General features: G+C 28.5%; 1 protein-coding gene across 1 annotated transcript; it reads right to left on the bottom strand.

The window, feature by feature from the left end:
- Positions 1–11793: 11793 nt before the first annotated feature.
- LOC113385082 (gamma-soluble NSF attachment protein-like) lies at positions 11794–18203 on the bottom strand. The gene is made up of 7 exons (XM_026622891.1): positions 18049–18203; positions 17917–17984; positions 13577–13887; positions 13288–13358; positions 12837–13041; positions 12366–12575; positions 11794–12074 (listed from the first exon to the last, which is right to left on the bottom strand). The coding sequence occupies exons 1-7, from the start codon at positions 18105–18107 to the stop codon at positions 12006–12008; spliced, it is 993 nt and encodes a 330-aa protein (XP_026478676.1). The 5' UTR covers positions 18108–18203; the 3' UTR covers positions 11794–12005.
- Positions 18204–19297: the final 1094 nt, after the last annotated feature.

The raw sequence follows: 19297 nt of genomic DNA, 5'->3' as shown, positions 1-19297 counted from the left end.
GACATGCTGACTAAAATGTTACATTGCAAACCAGTGCTAGCTAGCATTTTGATGCTAGTATTATTTTTTTAGTTTGTTCTCGTATAAATCAAGATGAATCAACTTTCATTAGTACCTTCTAAGTGCTAACAATAAGTATTAAACACTTTTTGAGCGCTAAAGAACAATTTATAAATTTTTAACCCATTTTGATGTCAAAGCTATTCAATATTTTAAAAAGCCTGGTAAAGCTGTCAAGGTGGGACCGAATTACGAATTATTTCTCTCAAGACAGCAAGAACTTTTTCAGTATTATTTTTTGAAGCATTTTACTCCAAATAGCATCAATTTTCTCAAAACAAAAGGTTGCTAAACACACATCCATTTATCCAGAATCCGCTATGAATATCCGCTAGAACAAATTTGTAAATGGATTCGCACGCAGCGCCTGGTCTACAAATACATTTATTCATAAGGCTGATTCGATCGATGTTGAGTCAAATTCAATGTACTATTTATGACCATTTTAGGATAAAAAGATATATTAAAGAATTTCACTGAATTCGACGAATAAAATAAATTGATGTAATTTGTTTGAAATCTATTGCAAAAACGTACAAGTAGAAAACAATAAACAATAAACAAGTAAAAATAAAGGAACAAGATATTTCTAACTTCTGATTTAATATAAATACTATGCAGAGCAAGTATGATTTAGTCATTTTCAAGTGATCGTAAATTGAAATCGTTAATGTAATTAAATATAATGCTCGATAGCCCTAGTCTTTACCAAGACTTTATAAAAGTGTGCTGACTGGTATCATTTTAATACTTGTAACAAACAATTTAACAAACAATGCAAAACAACACATCTACTAAGTATAACTTTAAATTAGTATACCGACAAAAAATTGTTTATTGGTGTCCTGTATACACCAATAAAATGATTGTATTACTAGTAATCCAACCATTACATGTTTAAATTCCTAAACAAAATTACTTTCTAGTTTGAATAAATTATTGTAAATAAAGAATCAATTGCATAATATCGACTCGATGTAACCTATTTTCGATCTGCAGCTTGCTAGATAAGAATACGGTGGAGCGATCTTGTACATTTGTCGATTCATTCTGCAACAATATTCTACGAAATTGAATCGAATAATTTTGTAATTAAGGATTGCTATTTCATTGCTTATTTTAACATTGATACAATTACGCATTAACGAAGCCTCGGTTTCTTGGCTCATCCCCGCACAAATTATGCAAGTCAGCCTCGCACGAATTGTGCGCAGGAGATGTATTCCCGAGACCACCATGATGATGGCTATCGGAAGCGCATATATATATATATATATATATATATATATATATATATATATATATAGATATATATATATATATGTACATATAAATTGAAACAGAGAATATATAAGATCCTGTTGCTATGCGAGTAGAAACTAAATGATCTCTGAGAAAGTTTGCAAGACTTCAAAGTTTCCGTTTATAACGAGCGAAATTAAAAGAATGGCGTTTATATATATATATATATATATATATATATATAAACATATACATATATATTGAAATGAATTACAATTAAAAATAAAGTTGAAAAGTTAAAGAAGTTTTCTAAAAACAGTGTGCATGTTAACAGAAATTATTTTCTAGAATGCTAATAAAAAATGAGAAGAATTAAAAGTGTAAATATGGTACATATATCGAATATATTTTAGATATTTTCATGCAATTTATTTAAAAAAAGTATAATCAAGTCAAATACATTTACATAAGTAACCCTATTATATTTTTAACAATATTAAATTGAATTAATTTTAGTCACTGAATAAAGAATGACTCGAGCCAAAAAATAATAATTTTAATAACATCCAAGAGTTAAAAAGCATTTCAATTTATATATATATATATATATATATGTATATATATATATATATATATATATATGAGTGTGTGCAGGGCCGGATTTAGAAATTTGGCGCCCCGGGGCACTGACAAAATGCCGCCCCATCCCTGAAATTTTACGAACTTTCGAACTTTTTTTTAAAGCAATCGCCCTGCTTCAGCTGCGAGGTACAAGATATAGAAGCGCGTAAGCGCCGCGTCGCAGTCTAACGGATAAACAATGTTACAGAACTTATATAAATGCAAACAAAATTTATACTTATTATTATAATATCTTTAAAATATCTGATAATTTAATGTGCATATGTCTTATGATCACTTTTGTCCGCCAAATGTTTCTTTTTCAAATTTTTTTATTGGATCATCGAAACCGCTAAACCTGCCCCCCACAGATTTAAGCAGTTATTTATTCTGCAATTTTTTTTTTGAATGTTATTGGACGCTTTTTTCTCAAAAACTAAATTATCATTTTCAGTTGGACCTGCCTTAACCAATAACTAATCAGCACGTCTCCTTATCAATAGGAATTGAATCATAAATCGGTTGATCCGTGCTCTCGAAATCGACTTGAATAATTAAAAAACATTAGATTTGTATTGATGAGCAGACGTGCTGATTAGCTTTTGGTACAGGCAATTACGAAAAATCGTAATTGAGTTTCGATATTTTTTCTCTTTTTTGCAAAAAGTTCATAATTTTCGAAAAATTTGAAAATACAAAAAATGTGTTTTATGTCTTTTTTTTTCATTTTTCTATAAAATTGAAAGCTCTTTATAAAATGCAATTTTCAGTAGGGGATGTTTCAGTAATTTGTCTTAAGGCACAAAGCCATGAGTCACTGGTTTAAATTTTTTTTCGACGCTATAAGCTTGGAAGTGCACAAATACGTCATTTTAAGAGGGCTCGAGAACTGAAGAACATATTTTTCTTAAACTTTCAGCTTGTTTACGGATCTTTATATTAGCCAAATTGCCAAATTTGATAACTTATTAACCAGTGTGATAATTTACGTTCGGAGAAGGAGGCAAAGCAAAATAATAAATTTTAGTTATCGTTTATTTCAACCCAAAATTGGCATTGCATTCGTATTATGTTTTGTTAATTGTATTTCTTGAAATAAAAAATGTTGTTAAAAAAAGTTGATTATATTGTATAGATTTTTTTTCTCACTATCCAAATTTTGCCGCCCCCCAAAATTTGCCGCCCTGGGCAGTAGCCCCGATTGCCCCTACTGTAAATCCAGCACTGAGTGTGTGTGTAATAATTTTTCAGATGGTGAACGATATATAGATAAAAAGCGTTTTAACAGGCATCCATCCAGGTAATAAGGAAAAAAACTAAATATTTCTTACAAAAAAACCTTCGCCAGTGGATAAAACACGCAAATTATATAAAAAATACAAAAACACAGTCAATGTTAAAAATATTTTAAAAAATGATCATACTAGTGAAATATTTAAATTAAAAAATTAAATTATGATTAACAAGAGTTAACTTGTCCAACAGGATTCGAGTTCTAAGAAATATAAGTTAATTTTTTTCTAATATCTGTATGCAGGTTAAATTATCTTTTGTATATATATATATATCTTATATATAAAATTCTTCTGTAACAATGTAAGTTTCATATTTCCTCCTAAACTATAATTCGGATTTTCATGAATCTTCCTGAAGTTTGTTCGGGAAATTTTTTAGAATGTTTTGATTCATAGAAATATAGTTAGATTGTAGAAATAAATAGAAAAAATTATAAAAAACCGCTTATCATTGTTTGCCCTTGAAAATATTTGAAACTTAGTTTGACATTAAAAACAATTGAGGACTGTCATTTGCCAAACATTTCTATTCACTTATAGGCTAAGGCGATATTAGAATATAATAAATTCATAATTATGAATAAGAAAAATTTAATGTCTACATTATTAATGCCGAAAAGCAGCTGAGATGTGCCAAAAATTAAATTAATATAAGATGCAAATAATTTAACATGCATTTGACAAGTGATGCAGTCTGCGCATGCGTCTGACGTGCGCGTGGTTTGCTTTTGCTTGCAATAATTTTGTTTGCGCACTTTGCGAACAGATTCGCCGTACGAATTCGCGCAAAGGAGCGAGCCATAAGTGATTGCGCTCAAACATATTCAATTTGCAGTCGTTTTGCCTTACTATACTAAATCACAATACAAAAAAAATTATTTAGAAGTTTCATTGTGTCAAAAATTCATATGTTTGTCATTGGGTACGGAATATTTACTCAATGGAGCGCTTGGGGTCTGAAATTTTTACTATTTTCCAATTCGTTTGGAATTTTGAAACTAGGTTCATCTTATTCTTCAGAAGTGAAAACAATTTAGACTCCTTTACCACTTCTCGGGTGGATGACATTTCTTTTCAGTGGTGTAATTTTACTTTTTTCAAAATAACGTTGGGTATCGATAAAAAAACTAATTATACGAGAAAAATATTTAATAATGTTTTTCAAAAAACGAAATACTTTTCAAGTTACTGGCTACTGAATATTTGTTTTTTTTTTGCGTTTTTCATCATTTTTTGCTAACACCTTCAAAAATATACATTTTAACGAAAATCATGTAATGAACAGAATTATATCAATTAAAATCTTAATAAATCGTTATTTTATAGTGTTTTAGGAACATTATTAGGCTAGATATAAAAATGGGTTTTTATAGTGCTCAAAATAAGCTTTAAAATGAGTACTTCTGCGTGTAAAATGAGTGAGCTATCATGCAGATAAAGGACGCATGCAATGTTTTTTTTTTTCATTTAAATCAAATACTTTGAGTGCCATATCCACCAAAATTAAAAATAATCGTATTCAATCTAGAATTAACTTGGTTTAAGAGATCTTGATGGATTCTAGAAAATACCACAACTTTAGTACAAATGATTCTCAAAAAACTCATGATTTCATGAAAAAAAAACATTTAAAAAAAAACATTTAAAAAAAAAACAACCAATTTCTCATCATAATACCTCTGAAAGAATACGTATAAAAGTATATATATATAAGAAAATTCGAGGTATTTTTCTGACTAATTATTATTGTTTATTATTTTTTCGTTACACAAATATTGATAGATGTATGATTAATTAAGGAGCTGTCCAACCAGAGGTCTTTCGAGCCCTTTAAAACTTCGCCGTTTTACAATAAGAGAAGTTACGGTAAAATTAATGATAGAGAAAGTTGTAGCTCATTTAATCACATTTAAAATAGTGTATTACAAGTTCTGATAAAATCAGAATTAAAAGAGTAATAATCCAATTAATGCTGTGGATGGTGACGGAGTGCAAATTGTTAAAAACATTGAAATTAAGATAAAGATTAGCCTATTTCCAAAATATCAAGTAAATTGGAGCACAGTAAAAAAATTCACAGAGCAATAATTTTGTTGATTGCAAGTTGAATAGAGCACATGTGAACATGATTTGACAAATTAATTCACTTCAAATATAAACTTAAGCAATAATGTATATTGATTTATTGGAGAAAAAAATGTAATTTAGATATTAAAATTACTAAAAGCCAGTTAAAATATGGTACGAAATTATAAAAATTATAGGCAACATTTTTAAAGCATATATTTTGGGTAAAAAAATAAAAGGTGATATTGCACCTTTACCGCTATATATTAATTCTTTCTGAATTTGTTGTCCTTTTTAAAAGATTTCAATTTTCAACACGTGTATCTTATGCTGTGACATAAATCACAAAGGCAGACGATCATTTTTATTGTGATAAATTTGGAAAATCGATGTTTTAGTCGTGAATAAACAAAAAATCATTTATTTATACATCCACATCTACAGGTATGACTAAAAATACTATATAACCCTTAAATGCAATAAAATAAATTGAGCTATTGGAAATAAATTTGTTCTATAAATCGCACTGTATAATTTTTAATATACAATTTTATTGAACATTTTTTAATATTTGTTAAATGAATAATTAAAGTGTTAACTGTGGGAATTGAGAACAATCATTTTATTTGAAATAGTTCTACATTCAACATCACTCATATATTGGTGTAAATAGTAATTCAAAAAACAGTAATTATTATTTTTAACTAAGCAGTAAATATTAGTATAAAAAATTTAAAAATTGTAGACATGAGTACAGAACAACGTCTGTCGGGTCAGCTAGTATATATATATATATATATATACATATTATGAATTTTAAACTTCTGAACTAAGTGCCTACCTTTTCTCCAAGGAATGTTAAAAAATTAAAATTAAAAAAAAATCTTCCTTATTTTATACAACCTTTCGGGGATATAGAATATACCCTTCTTCAGAAATGTATTAACAAATTAATAACAAATAAAAATAAATAATTTACTATACATTTATGCACTCATTAAAATAATTTTAAAAAAATTGAAGAATTTACTTTTTACCTTAACGTTTAACAAATTTTTTAATTCAAACACTCAACACGCATAAAAATATATCAAAAAAGTATATTTAAAAATTTATGGAAAAAATATGCGCTTGCTATTTCGAAGTTGAACATATACATTGTAAAATAGAATTTCGAAAAAAAAACGTTTCAAAGCTTTCAGTTCAGAAGTTTAAAAATTATGATTACCTAATAATATATATTCAGAGACATATATATATATATATATATATATATATCGGTAAAAGTACAATAAATGATAATAATTTCTACTCACTCAGAGTGCAGCGGGAACACCTGTTGCTATGTGAATCAAAACTGAATGAATCCTCCTGAGCAAATTCGCAAGTATATAAAGCTAAATGTATCCTTGTATCCTTGTTTGTCAGTGGGGAGAGCAAATAAAAGTCAGAGAGCATTTAACACGAACACCGAGACGACTGGGAGCACTAATGCAATACGTTATCACATAAACGTAAAAGGTAGTAGCTATAACGATATCTACTGTATCATACTGAGTACTGGGTATAGCTTGGTACGATCTTGGATTTAAAAAATTAAACATGGTAATAATTTAAATTCATAAAATAATAAAGAATCCAAATTTACTTACTTTTTTAATAATTTTCCTGAAATTGGAACACATCTCTAATCTGAATTGAACTCGCGAAACAATATAATTAACAACAAGTGGTGCAGGCATTGCGCCTTAAGGCAAATTGCTGGTATGCACTTCCCCTACCGTAATTAAACATTCGAGGAATAAAGATAATCAGTAATCAATAAAAATTTATTACTGGTTTATAAAAACTGTTTTAAATATTTTCAAATAGATTATTGTAAATACTGTAACTTTCAATATTTCTATTTTATACTATAGAATAACTCAATAGAAATAATGAAAGTTACAGTATTTATAGCAATCTATTTGAAAATATTTAAGTTTATAAAATATTTAAGCTTACAAAATACAAAAACTTATAAATTAGACGAATTAGTTTACATAGATTTACAAGAATTCAAGGAAGTATGTATAAGTAGAGGTGAATGTATATGAGTGTTTAAGAGCTAATAATATATAAATCCCATTTTGAGATTGTTATAAAGATGTAAAGTTCTTTACTTCTTTATAACAATCATCGATTATTAAGATTGCTGTGATTTCTCATACCACAATATGTTCTCCTCTGACTGAGATATAGTATGTATAAATTATATCTAATAATAATAAAATAAAATAAAAAGTCTTACAGAAATGTCTAACAGAAAAATAATATAAAACTGAAGTGCAGAGATAAAATTATTTATTTCAATAAGTGAGCTTTAGAACTTTCGAAATTTAAAACTTTGTATATTTTTTTGAATACTAGAGTCAGTGCATAAATCATTTGCACATCTCCGAAATGGCAAGACCTGGCTTTGCCAAAAACTAATCAGCACGTCTTCTCATCAATACGAATCGAATGTTTTTTGAGTCATTCAAATCGGCTCTCGAAGTCGTGTACGAAAAATTATATCTAAACATACACACATACGTACTACACACACAGGCACATACATCTATTCTTTCTAAGCTATGCCAAAATATTCAAAAGGATTTGAAAGGTAAAGATATGCAAAAATTCTCATTTCAGATTTTAATGCAAAAAAATGTTCTTAAACCTTATTAATAAACATGCGAAATCTGTAAAATTCCATTGCTTTTGGGAATGCTTGTGAATTTTTCAATGATTTCTGAATTCGCAAAAAATATTACATAGCTTTTTGCAATTCCATTTTTTTCTAAGTTAAATTAATATTTTCTGTTAGTGCCTATTTAAATACAGAATATATCTTCAGAAATGAAACATTTCTCATATAGTGGACAAACACTAATAAACATAATCATATGTTTTGTAATTGATACGAGAAGCAGATTTTGGCTTTCAGATTTATAAATATTATAAAACCTATTGTAAACTACGAAAAAATATTTAAGTTGTAAAATTTCTATTTGATATGCTAGTATCACGACGTTTGCAAATTCATGCATTCTTTGTACGGTTTGATTGTATACTTCATAGATAGTTAAGCAACGCCAACGTTTTTGCTGCCACCGGTATGAGGACATTCTCCTGACTTGTGCGCATATACTACTCCTAACGAGGAGGTGTATACATATATATATAGAATCAGTGATTTCATTCAACGCCGAATTGAATTATCTTATTTACAAATGATGTCAATATTATAATTTAATACACTTCGTATATTTTGCATAAAACAAAATATTGATTAACACTTTGAATGAAATCACTGCTTAGAGATCGTTCAAGTATTACGTAAGCAGATCTATCATTTACAATTATTTACCCCCCCCACCCCCCTTGTCAGCAAAAGTAAGCAAAGCTCTTACCCCCTACCCCCATGCTTACGTAAACATTTTGCAATTAATGTAAAAAAATAAAAATACTATCTATGACGTAATCATCATCCAGGCTCCCTGCCCCCCATGTCAACCCAAAATGAGCAAATCAACAACCCCCCCGCCCCCCTATAGTGCTTACGTAACACTTGAACGGCCCCTTATGCGCTCTTACTATATGAATTTTCACTTCAACCAGGGCTTTCAATAACGATTATCAAACTATTTATCATATGATGATTTGACTTGTAAATTTTCGATGTAATGAAATAATAAATAAATACGAATGATTGATAGGAAGATATACAATATAAGAAATTATAACGCATCGATTGTATTTGTATATTTTGTTTAAAAATCATTGATAACGAATTAGATATGAGGACAATGCACGTGGACGACTAATAATAATTTTTATAAACGGGTTCCATTCATTAGGTCGTATATAATATTTAAAAAAACGCTTTATCTTGCCCACATACTCGGCTGAGCCGTGTCGGCAATACACATACGCAGTGCGAAACTTGTGTATGTGTATTGCGTAAGTTCGATTTTTAACAAAATACCGGTAATCCCAAAATACCGGTATTGAATACCGGACAAAAATCGTCCGGGATCCCGGTATTTGGGATTACGGTATCCCGGTATTGTAAGCCCTAATTTCAATCTTCAGCATCACAAGTATTAAGAAGAGATTTAGCATTGAAAACAAAACTCTTATTGAAACTCGATTGAAAAAATAATGTCTTTCACTTTATGCTAAAAGTGATCAATAATATTTTAGAAAGAAAATGAAGAATAAATACAGAGAATATAAGTTTAATTAATTCACTGGCCGCTGATCATAGAAGAAAATGTTTGCGATTCAAATTGTGTTCAGAGAGGTAAAATAAAGAGAACATAATGTTGACCGCGACACAGAAAAAAAATCATACGAGCTCAGAAAAAAAATCAATGTGTTAATCAATATTTTCCGCAGTGCGATATTTAATTTTTTTTTAAATTTTCTGTTATCGTACATTGAGGTCATATTTTCGAATAAAGAAACATGCTTCATACACATATAATCTTACCAATTAATATCTCGAAATTGGTTTTAGTTTTCGTCAAAGAAATTCGATTTCGTCCGAGACCAAAATCAGAAAAAATATGTGCATGTATGCGAGCCAACATTTGATATTTCATCTATATTTTCGCACCGCCTTCAAAAACCATTCGATGAAACTCGATTAAAATTCACATTTTCTAGTTAGGTGCAAGGATCGCCGAAGCCGTTTGTTTAGAACTAGCATAAAATACCCTCATCGAAAAGACATCACCCGACAGTCATAGTGATTCTTTAAAGATCACCTTTGTAATTAATTGTTGATTTTTTATGTTACAATAAATTTTTTATGATGGTCATAAAAAACATTCAAAAATATGATAGGTCCGCAAAGTAAAGCATAGTAACAACGTAAAGTCGTTAATTTATAAAAACATCCAGTAACATTCTAAACTTTTAATAACACAATAAGAGATATAAGTTTGGTTGAAAGATTAAAATTGGAAAATTGGAAACCTCATTGATTAGCTTTTACTGAAAATGAGACCCATATTCTTGTATAAACAGTTGTATTTTTTATCTAAATAACTAAATGTTAATTCTTATTCATTCAGTCGTTTTTTGCGCGTATCGGAAAGAAGCTCACGCCTAGTTTAATCACGAATCGAGAAACGTGATTGATTTTCCAATATTCTCTACGCAAATCGTGGATCATATAAATTTCTAAATTCGATGATATTTTTATTTTTGATTAAATAGCAGTTTCAAAGCGCTCTTCTTCATTAATATCAATCGATCTTGCGAAATAGATGGGTGATAGATAGCACTTTATACTTATTCTGCTGTTCTTTTCGAAGAGTAACGTTCTCTGTATTAAGTTTTTAGTGGAAAATGTATTACTCATTGTTATAGTACCACCGAATTCTATTTGTAATGGTTTAATTGCTATCGAATGGTTAAATTACTTCTACAGCTCAAAAATTATAGCAAATTAAAACTTGAACATGGAGCGATTTTAATAGTTTATTAATTATTTAAAGTTTTTAAAGATATTCACTGAAAAGTATGGGAATTTAATTGAAACTTTGTTTAATTTTGTTTTATTGGTTTAGATAAATAAACCATTTATTTATTCAGTATTGATTATACTGTGAACATTTGCTAAACTATACATATTTAACATCAACATTATATTAATTAGCTTTAGCTCCTTTAAGATAGGAATGTTAACTTTATTCATTTGTACACATATACACTCTGGATATATTCAATCGTCATATATATATATATATATATATATACATACACACATATATATTTTAAGAAAGTAAAAAGTTACGAGACTTCACGCTATATGTTTTTAATAAGCCATATTTCTTAATTTATTACTTAAGTCATAATACATGCCAATTTGAAGGCTTTAACAGTAATATTAGAAACATCTAGCAATGCCAATTTCATAGAAGATTGTGAAAATGGTTATATTTAAATACAATGCTGAGAATCTGTAAGTCTTAAAAATAAAAGAACTAAGTGTTAACAAGAAATTCTAGAAGAAAGCAAAATTGTAAAATTTCAGATTGTAAATAGTTTCAAGCCATTTTATAAGTATGACTCTATTTTAGCACTGAACTTGCTGAATAGATTTTTATATAGACTCAATAGAAAATATATTGGATTATTGACTCATATAAGATGCTCACTCATTTCCATGTGTGACTAGAATTAACAAGAAATTCATATACAGGCATATAAAAAAAATATAAATAAGAATAAACTTCATTAAAAAATAGCATTAAATTTATCATTTACTTAAGTTTAGATCCATTTTTAAAGTAAATATTTCATATTACTTTTATCTATACTAAGAATGTTTAAAAAACACAAATAAAACATAACAATTTGATAAATTATTAAAATCATCAACAAACACTTTGTATTTAGTGCAAAGCAATATAATTTGCTCTAAAAGATGCATGAATTTGTATTCAAAAGGATCATATATTAATAAAAAGCAGGCCTCGATCTTGATAAAATTATATACATAAATGCTTGTGCATACAGATATTCATATTCATGTTGAAATTTATTGCTTTGAAAAATAATCAAAGTGTATCATATCATTCTAAGTCAACAAACCAGAATATAATAAAATTATCTGGATTTTAATTTTCTCAAAATAGAGTGACTAACCTGCAAGTTCAATTCAAGATCAATAACCTTAAAAAAAATTTAACGTAAGCCTTCTTCATCTTCAGAGTCATTTGAAGGAGATTCAGCAATTGGTTTTTCAACAGACTCCTGCAATAAAATAATTATAAACAATTTTACAATCAGATATAATGTGCAAAATTGCTGTAAATTTGAGATGATCTTGTTCACTGAATCTAAGCTAATCAATATGTACCTAATATAACACAATCAAACAAAAAGATCTAGAAAAATATTAAATTTAAACACCAAATTTCAAATTAAAAGCATAAACAAGACAAGCTAAAAGTAAATAAGGTGGAATAATATTAATAAAAGATTACGAATTGACTTTTAGATAGATAGAAATTGTTTTTAAAAATAAGACACATATTGAACTACCTGAACTTCTTCTTCATTATTTTTTGATTTGGGAGACACGTAAGAAGCAGCAGCATTTTCTACAACTCCTGTATTCGGAGCACGTTCTATTGAAACACCTTTGGGTAAAGGCAAAATCTTAGAAAGCCGTGCATATTCAACATCCATATGCCGAATAAATGGATCTCTCAATGCACTGGCTGCAGCATCTGGATCTTCATCATCATATGCCTGAAAAAAAAAACATGACTGGAATTAGGTTGGAAATTATCCAAAATATTAAAGTGCAGTTATTGTTAAAGTAAACTTAAAGTATTTAAGTATTCCAGTTACAATAACATCATACAATGCTTATTAAGCATAATGCATATTGAGTAAAATTGATTCTTAAACAGAAGTTAATTGTTAGTTTTACTCTCTAACAATTTTTTGCTGTTTACTGACATCTGAACAACTTATATAAGCATATATATAAATCATTTATTAACTAACCTGAAGTAATCTTTCCAACGTTTGAACTTCACTTGCATCACAACAATTTCCCCATTCTTTAAATGCTTTTTCAGCTGCAACACAATCTTCTCGAGCTAACTGCACAAGAACAAGAGCCACTGTTAATCTTCCCATAGATTGGTAACTTTCAGATTGCTGATAAATCCCCATGACTCTGCGCAAAGCATCCGCAGCTTGATCATACCTATGTAACAAATATAATAGATAATCTCAGTCCATAAAAGATAAACACCGAATATGACCAATAGGTAAACATTAATAGATTTACAAATGAAATAATGACTACAATAGAATTTTAATTAAATTAAAAAAATATATAAATATTTGCTTAAATTAGGATTTGCTATATTAATATAGTATCAGAGTATTATAAAACATGCATCATACTTCCATATGAATCAAATATATTATTTTTGATTTACACACTTACATTTGTAACTTAACCATAAGTCTTGCAGTTTTGTTTAAAAGTTCTGCAGCTTGCCTTTGACTGTCTTCAATCTAAAAAAAGGACTTTTATATCTATAGCCTAAATTTGATTTATATTTTTGTAGATAGTTTACATAATAAACAAGACTACAAATTACATGATTTTAACAATAGTATCAATTGTGAAATTCTTAACTTAAAATGAAATACTATCGACCATACTATTAGAAGCCATAACAGATTAATATAATTATAGTTAAGAATAAAAATAAACAAGATCAGATAATTACCAAATTAACTTCTGCAGCCTTTTGATATAAATAGATGGCATCTTGCGGACACTCTTGTTCCAATATTTTTCCTGCCTTTTCTAAAACGGTGGCTCCTGCATCTGGTGACCCATGTTGCTGATACAAATGACAAGCTTTATCGGCTAATTCTTTAACTTCAGAATAGCTTTTAGTTTCATTACATATTAAGATTGCTTGATCATAACATTTTGCAGCATGAAACCATGAATGTTGTTGCTTGTGGCAGTCAGCAGATTTTTTAAAAGCATCTTTACATTGATCAAATGCTTTGGCATTACGGAAACATATAGCTGAAAATATATATTAGCATCAAGCAACTTGAGTATTATAAAAATACGTGGCTGAGATAATTTATAAACACAAATTTTCGCAAACTGTAAATTAGTCTTTGGAATAAGTTTCATTAAGCAAAGTAATAAATATTTTTTATGCCAATAATTATAGTTTTCTTCTGTTTTGTTTTTGAATATCTGCATCAGTTTTACGCATTATTCAAGATTTTAAAAGACATTTTGCATCAGCTCATAATTAATAATAATAATTTTACACCCATTGTAGTATTGTTTACAAACACTGTAGTAATTTTACACCCATTGTAGTATTTTTACAAACATTGTAGTAATTTTACACCCATTGAAGTATTTTTACAAACATTGTAGTAATTTTACACCCATTGTAGTATTGTTTACAAACATTGTAGTAATTTTACACCCATTGTAGTAATTTTACACCCATTGTAGTATTTTTACAAGCATTGTAGTAATTTTACACCCATTGTAGTATTGTTTACAAACATTGTAGTAATTTTACACCCATTGTAGTATTGTTTACAAACATTGTAGTAATTTTACACCCATTGTAGTATTTATACACCCATTGAAGTATTTTTACAAGCATTGTAGTAATTTTACACCCATTGTAGTATTGTTTACAAACATTGTAGTAATTTAACACGCATTGTAGTATTGTTTACAAACATTGTAGTAATTTTACACCCATTGTAGTATTTTTACACCCATTGTAGTATTTTTACAAGCATTGTAGTAATTTTACACCCATTGTAGTATTGTTTACAAACATTGTAGTAATTTTACACCCATTGTAGTATTGTTTACAAACATTGTAGTAATTTTACACCCATTGTAGTATTGTTTACAAACATTGTAGTAATTTTACACCCACTGTAGTATTTTTACACCCATTGTAGTATTTTTACAAGCATTGTAGTAATTTTACACCCATTGTAGTATTTTTACACCCATTGTAGTATTTTTACAAGCATTGTAGTAATTTTACACCCATTGTAGTATTTTTACACACATTGAAGTATTTTTACAAGCATTGTAGTAATTTTACACCCATTGAAGTATTTTTACAAGCATTGTAGTAATTTTACACCCATTGTAGTATTGTTTACAAACATTGTAGTAATTTTACTTCCATTGTAGTATTTTTACACCCATTGTAGTATTTTTACAAGCATTGTAGTAATTTTACACCCATTGTAGTATTTTTACAAGCATTGTAGTAATTTTACACCCATTGTAGTATTTTTACACCCATTGTAGTATTTTTACAAGCATTGTAGTAATTTTACACCCATTGTAGTATTTTTACAAGCATTGTAGTAATTTTACACCCATTGTAGTATTTTTACACCCATTGTAGTATTTTTACAAACATTGTAGTAATTTTACACCCATTGTAGTATTGTTTACAAACATTGTAGTAATTTAACACCCATTGTAGTATTTTTACACCCATTGAAGTATTTTTACAAGCATTGTAGTAATTTTACACCCATTGTAGTATTTTTACAAGCATTGTAGTAATTTTACACCCATTGTAGTATTGTTTACAAACATTGTAGTAATTTTACACCCATTGTAGTATTGTTTACAAACATTGTAGTAATTTTACACCGATTGTAGTATTTTTACACCCATTGAAGTATTTTTACAAGCATTGTAGTAATTTTACACCCATTGTAGTATTGTTTACAAACATTGTAGTAATTTAACACGCATTGTAGTATTGTTTACAAACATTGTAGTAATTTTACACCCATTGTAGTATTTTTACACCCATTGTAGTATTTTTACAAGCATTGTAGTAATTTTACACCCATTGTAGTATTGTTTACAAACATTGTAGTAATTTTACACCCATTGTAGTATTGTTTACAAACATTGTAGTAATTTTACACCCACTGTAGTATTTTTACACCCATTGTAGTATTTTTACAAGCATTGTAGTAATTTTACACCCATTGTAGTATTTTTACAAGCATTGTAGTAATTTTACACCCATTGTAGTATTTTTACACCCATTGTAGTATTTTTACAAGCATTGTAGTAATTTTACACCCATTGTAGTATTTTTACACACATTGAAGTATTTTTACAAGCATTGTAGTAATTTTACACCCATTGAAGTATTGTTTACAAACATTGTAGTAATTTAACACGCATTGTAGTATTGTTTACAAACATTGTAGTAATTTTACACCCATTGTAGTATTTTTACACCCATTGTAGTATTTTTACAAGCATTGTAGTAATTTTACACCCATTGTAGTATTGTTTACAAACATTGTAGTAATTTTACACCCATTGTAGTATTGTTTACAAACATTGTAGTAATTTTACACCCATTGTAGTATTGTTTACAAACATTGTAGTAATTTTACACCCAATGTAGTATTTTTACACCCATTGTAGTATTTTTACAAGCATTGTAGTAATTTTACACCCATTGTAGTATTTTTACAAGCATTGTAGTAATTTTACACCCATTGTAGTATTTTTACACCCATTGTAGTATTTTTACAAGCATTGTAGTAATTTTACACCCATTGTAGTATTTTTACACACATTGAAGTATTTTTACAAGCATTGTAGTAATTTTACACCCATTGAAGTATTTTTACAAGCATTGTAGTAATTTTACACCCATTGTAGTATTGTTTACAAACATTGTAGTAATTTTACTTCCATTGTAGTATTTTTACACCCATTGTAGTATTTTTACAAGCATTGTAGTAATTTTACACCCATTGTAGTATTTTTACAAGCATTGTAGTAATTTTACACCCATTGTAGTATTTTTACACCCATTGTAGTATTTTTACAAGCATTGTAGTAATTTTACACCCATTGTAGTATTTTTACAAGCATTGTAGTAATTTTACACCCATTGTAGTATTTTTACACCCATTGTAGTATTTTTACAAACATTGTAGTAATTTTACACCCATTGTAGTATTGTTTACAAACATTGTAGTAATTTTACACCCATTGGACTTATGTACATCAAATTATCAGATATTTTATAGAGATTTTTATACTGTGTACATATTTTGTGTAATTTTTTTTTGGGTTCAGTATCAAGATTTTTCATTTCAGTATGGGAAGTTCTAGCAATTTGAATTAAGGCACGATGCAATGCACCCCAATAGTTAATAAAAATGTTTAAAATATAAATTTGGTTATAATTCTTCTCCCCCAGAACCTGGTTATATATTTCAGAATTCAGGTGGCACCCTGAATCATATTGGTAGAGTGGCTCGGCACACCACAGTTAAAAGCTTGCCGACCCCTGATCTAGACCACCCATACATTTTGTATGAAATGTACGCTTTTTGATATATGTAAACCAGTATTTTGTCTTTTTTCATGGTATTTTCTATTCAAACTGCGTTGTATATTTTCTTTGCTATGTGTTGTAACATGAATGTTAGTATTTTCACCACGAGAGTTTGTTGAAAACCTACCAAACTTATTGGTAATCGCAAACACTGAAAATCAGATAAGTAATGCACACATTATCAACAATTTTTCTACCCGTACTGCGTTCAAAAATTTTTTTTTGGCAAGCCTATAGTGAAATTATATTTTCACTTTGAGTTTTACCGCTCATTTCAAAGGCGACGCACCTCACTTCGTTTTCATTTGAATTTCACATTCATTTCAAAGGCGCGGAAAAAGAATAAATATTGTTTTTCATTGATATAAAACAGAAAAATTAACAAAAAAGCAACGATTCTTTTATATTTCTTGATTTTTTTTATATAATATAATATGTAATATTTTTATTATAAGCAAGCTCAACACATGCAAAAGACGGTAAGAAAAAAGAATCAAAACTATAAATATTTACTGCTAATAATCGTTAACATATAAGACACCAAAAACTCATTTAACCCATATAAATGCTTGTAAAATGAATGGTGGTCCAGCCAGACCTTTCCGACCGTTCGAAGGTGAAAAAATATCCAACCGACGGAGGGTTAAATGTAGTTCTACAATAAATATTAATACCTGCTTTAGAATATTCATCCGCAGCCGATTCGTAATCAGGTTTCCATTTCAAAAGAGAAGTCTTTAAACTAAAATCAGAATGATAATTAGAAAATATATGAATAATCGATTTGTTGAATTATGAATATGCACCATTTTTCAGCTTGTCTTATATGTTCGTAAGCTTCTTCACATTTTTTATTTAAAGACATATTTTTACAAGATTACGAACAATTTGCAATACTGATTTGTTGTAATGTTAATTTGCATAACTGGCATATATGAACAATATTTTGTCTTTTCTAATTATTCACTAGTTTGAAGATTGACATCATTATTATATTTTCTGGATTGACATTTCCCACCACAGAGATGTTAGAGCGATGCGCTTTTGAGATCTCCTCGCGCCATCTGACGAGGGGTTACCATGTTAAAAACAGAGTTTTTTTTATTTAAGTTCTCTGGCGCACGATACATTTTCTTTTTCGGCAACCGGAAGTAGTATGAAAATTTAAAATGTTCAAACGGTATAATCATAGATAAAAGAAGAGTATATTTGGTTATATTTATCTTCATATAACTGTAACATAACTATATATGGTTCATATAACTATATATGGTTATATTTATCTTTATATAACTATATATGGTTATTTTCATAGATAAACAAGTATAAATGGTTATATTTATCTTAAAGTAGAAAGATGATTCAATTTAATTACATAAAAATTATAAACTGAAAAGCTATTTTGAGAACGAATTACTAAAATGAATGAATATAATTTCAATTTTGAATTTAAACTAAAATTATGAATTTTATTAACTTCCCGAAGGAGAAGTTTATGCTTTCATCAAAAAATCCGATTCTCTAATTTTATGTTTTCTCGACGTTTCAAGCCAATCTGAATCGAATGAGACCAAATTTGGAAAAAAGTATGTGCGTGTGCGTGTGCGTGTGCGTGTGAACAGATTTTTTGCCGTAAATCGACGTTTTCTCGAAAACGGCCGGGCCGATTTTAAAAATTTAAAAGCCATTCGATGTATCTCGACGAGAACTATTGTTTGTCAGTTTTGTGCGACGATCGGCCAAGCCGTTTCTTTATAAATCGCAGAAAAGTGAAAAAAATTTCGTCTACGTTTTAGCCCGCAATTCTGAATCGATTTTGAAAATTTAAAAACCGTTCGAAAGATATTGGTTGGGAATCGTGCTGATTAGTTTTTGGTAGAGATCGACCGGGCCGTTTTCTTATAATAAAGTTTTTTAAAAAAAAAATTCGACGATTTTTATGATTATTTTTTTGACGGTAGGTACCATAGTCTTCTAGATCATACTAAAATATTACGGCCCTACGACAACTGGTTCAGCTTTAAAAATTCGTCAAAGTTTGCAAAAATTGGTATC

Source organism: Ctenocephalides felis, unplaced genomic scaffold, assembly GCF_003426905.1.
Source record: "Ctenocephalides felis isolate EL2017-DRISC unplaced genomic scaffold, ASM342690v1 CF-g0.4_SCAFFOLD_03571, whole genome shotgun sequence".
Lineage (NCBI taxonomy): Eukaryota > Metazoa > Arthropoda > Insecta > Siphonaptera > Pulicidae > Ctenocephalides > Ctenocephalides felis.
The sequence above is the reverse complement of the archived record's forward strand: the minus strand, read 5'-3'. Positions and strand labels throughout refer to the sequence as shown.